Below are 3,334 nucleotides of genomic sequence, written 5' to 3'. Positions count from 1 at the left end.
TAGGTATAAGTAAAACTCAATACATAACACTCGATACGTAAAACTCGATACATAACACTCGATACGTAAACCTTAATACATAATACTCGATACGTAAGCCCAATACATAATACTCGATACGTCTAGGTACAACGCAATATACAAAATACATAAAAACTCGATACGTCTAGGTACAACGCAATATACATAAAACTCAATACGTCTAAGTACAACGCAATATAAAAGATACATAACACTCAATACGTCTAAGTAAAACGCAATATAAAAGTATATGTACACAACACTCGAGCTACACTATCCGGTAATGCCCCCACGGTAAGGTGTTCGTCGAGTCCGGTACGACGTACCGTTTGTCGTCGTACGGACTCAGAGCGATCTTCTTCTCCGACACCGTGTACACCCGGTGTAACTTGGATCGTATGAACGCCTGCCTGCGCGTTATTTCGATATCCTCCTTCAGGCACCGGGTGTAATCCTCGAACGATATCGTTCGCGCTACGACGCTGCTCTTCACCCCCTTCGCCTTCTTCGTGTCCCTCTTTCCGTCGACGCGCAGAGCGTACATCTTCGCTCTGAGCCCGACGAACTCGGTCATGATGGCGCCGTTGTTCTCGTCCTTCATGAGACCGGGCACCTTCTTGTTCGCGAGGGGCATACCGTACGCGTTGTTCGCGGGATAGTCGCTCGTGTCGAATCTGTCTATGTCGCGTTTCATGGTTTCGTACACGTCGTCGCACTCTACACGGTAGATCAGACTGTCCGTGTCGGTGTACATGATCTCGCATCTATCGCGAAACAGCGGCGTCATGTAGTCGTGGTGAAACTCGTACAGGCACGTTTTCGAAATGTCCAGGATGCACATACCCACGTAGATAGGCTTGTCGAATTTCACCTCGAGTTTACGCAATTCGACCGCTATCAGGTTCTCCGCGAAGACGCTGCGGCTGTGGAAATTAGGTTTCGCGATCAACGCCTCAGCGCCGTATCGTCCTTCCCACGCCGTCACCAGTTTAACGTCGACGCGTTCGCGCACGTTCTCCATCGTCTTGCCGAACACCGCGTTGTTCATCAGTTTGTACAAGTTTTTCTCGAAATCGTTTTTCGCGCGCGTTCGAAACTGCGTGTTGAGTTCGATGTAGTCGCGGAGCCAGGCGGATTGCGCGAATCGCAACACTCGATGGATCTTCGTTACGCGAAGACCGTGACGCGTGCACTGTTGGAGGTTGCGGTAGTGGACGACGTACCGCTGCTTGTCGCTTACCGTCGCGAGAAGCTTGTCGTCCCGCTTGCCGGGCGGTTTCTCTCGCGTCGGGCAGAACGGCAGGTCGGCGTGCGCGTCGTGAAGATGTTGCGGATACTCGAGATCCACCTCGAGGATGTACCCGGTTGGCGAATCCAACGCGACGGTAGTGTAGTCGAAACTGTGCGCGTCGTCGACCCATGCAAAGTCGGCGTAGGGCAACGGTTGGCACATCGCCCAGCCGTACAGGTTGTTGACGTCGTAATACATGAGGTACGACGACGGTTCCGACGGGTCGTACGACCGCATGTACCTGTTATTGGCCCGCGCGTATCTGCCGGAACACTGGCTGAGACCGCCGCGTATGCCGCGCTCGACGAACATCACCATATCTATGTCTGTGAGTAATTCGAACTTCACGCGCGTGTGTTTGAGCATCGCGTCCCACGTGAAACCGGGCAGGGTGTAGTAGTGCGCGGGATCGAGTCCGTAGCTCGCGACGCAACTGTCTCGAAAGTTCTCAAACACATCGGCCAACAACAGGACGTCAGTTTTTAGGTAGAGATCACTGTACTCGCCGAGCGTTCGCACGGAGAACCGCTGCCACACGTTCTCGGCGTGCGCGTAATCGCTCTCGGACACTGTATCACCCGTCAGCGAGCTGTGGAACGATTCGCGCGGCGGCAAGCGCGTATCGTTCAGTCTCTCCACGCTGTCCACGTACTCGTAGGGGAACACCCCTTTACGAGTGAGCAGATCGAAGTCTTCGTCCGATAGAGCCGAAAATTCGGAACGCACGATTTTCAGTTTGTCCTTGTCGAGGTACGACGCCAATTTGTCCAGACCCGCACTCAGAAACTTGTACGAGTCTATAAACCGTAGTTTCACGCACTTTCGCGAGTCTTTGTCACTGGTGTCTTTGACGTGTTTCGTAAAGGAGATGTACTTCTCCTTGGTCAGGGGAAGTAGCTCCACCTGTCCCTGGAATCGCGTCGCTATCTCCTGTACGATGAAGTGCGCGTCGTACCCCGACAGGTTGTGGAACACAACCGGAACGTACGGAGAGTCCTTGTAGTTCACGTTGCATCCCTTGTGCGCCGGACCGCGGTATCGCCCGGTGAGGTGACAGTGGTCGAGCGCCCGCTCGTCACCCAGGGCGAACGGCTTCTCGCAGATGTGGCAGTGCGTCGCGCTGTCGAATCTCCGCCAGTCGTCGCGCGTAAAGTCCATGGGCCGGTTGGTCGTTAGCGCGTTCTTCACGCGGTGAGCCAAGGCCTCTAGCTGGCTCGCGAACCAACTGACGCAGTCGTTGTCCCGCCGACATCCGTATTCGGATAACGCGCCGTCGTACGAGCAGTGCACGTAGTACGCGATACTGAACACTTCGTGCCGCTGGTACGCGTACGACGACGCCGATGACGCATCCTCCGTCTTCGTCAGCACGCACTCCAAGTCGGCGTACACGATAAACGGCACCCGCTCCTTCCTGGAGTGCTTGCTGAACTCCAACCATTTGTCGTCTGTGTCCGGTAGGCGGATGGCGCACGTGTTGAGTTTTTAGCAATCCTCGCTGTGCCTCTCCAGTTTCTCGTTGGAGAAGTAGTGGAGGCACCTGCAAACGACCATACACATTTATTATTATATTTACTACTATTTCTTTTTTTTTTTTCTTATTATACTTACCGGTCACAAATGTACTTTTGTCCATGATGCTTATTAATTTGCGTGCTGACGAGGCGGGACAGATTTTTGATCCACACGAAGTGGCCGTCGCCGTCTTGCACGTACAAGAGGTTGACGTGTCTGTCCCTCTTGCAGTCGGTGAGCCGCAGAGGGAGGACGTTCCCGTCCTCGATGCCGTACACGTTGATCGAGATATCGTTCGACCGCTCGAATTTCGCAACGTCCTTGAGCGTTACCGGAAACTCGATATCCGCGAAGTTGAGCACTTTCGAATAATGCGGATACGACGATTCACGATCCACATGATTGTACGCAGGGTACAAAGCAGCGACCACCGACCACGCGAAACACGCATTGTCGTTCGCCCTTACGTTGACCAGCGCGTGTTTGTTCTTAAATTTTTCAGGCACT

General features: G+C 53.4%; 1 protein-coding gene across 1 annotated transcript; it reads right to left on the bottom strand.

Annotated features, from left to right (window-relative positions):
• Nucleotides 1–347: 347 nt before the first annotated feature.
• LOC108774637 (uncharacterized) lies at nt 348–2,948 on the bottom strand (the record flags this gene model as incomplete). The annotated part of the gene is made up of 2 exons (XM_018540787.1): nt 2,924–2,948; nt 348–2,760 (listed from the first exon to the last, which is right to left on the bottom strand). Coding segments are annotated over exons 1-2 (2,438 nt in total), but the record flags the coding sequence as incomplete, so codon positions are not given.
• Between the last annotated feature and the right edge of the window lie 386 nt (nt 2,949–3,334).

The sequence above is a fragment of the Cyphomyrmex costatus genome, unplaced genomic scaffold, assembly GCF_001594065.2.
Source record: "Cyphomyrmex costatus isolate MS0001 unplaced genomic scaffold, Ccosl1.0 scaffold2699, whole genome shotgun sequence".
Classification (NCBI taxonomy): Eukaryota; Metazoa; Arthropoda; class Insecta; order Hymenoptera; family Formicidae; genus Cyphomyrmex; species Cyphomyrmex costatus.
This window is presented reverse-complemented; position numbering and strand designations above follow the sequence as displayed.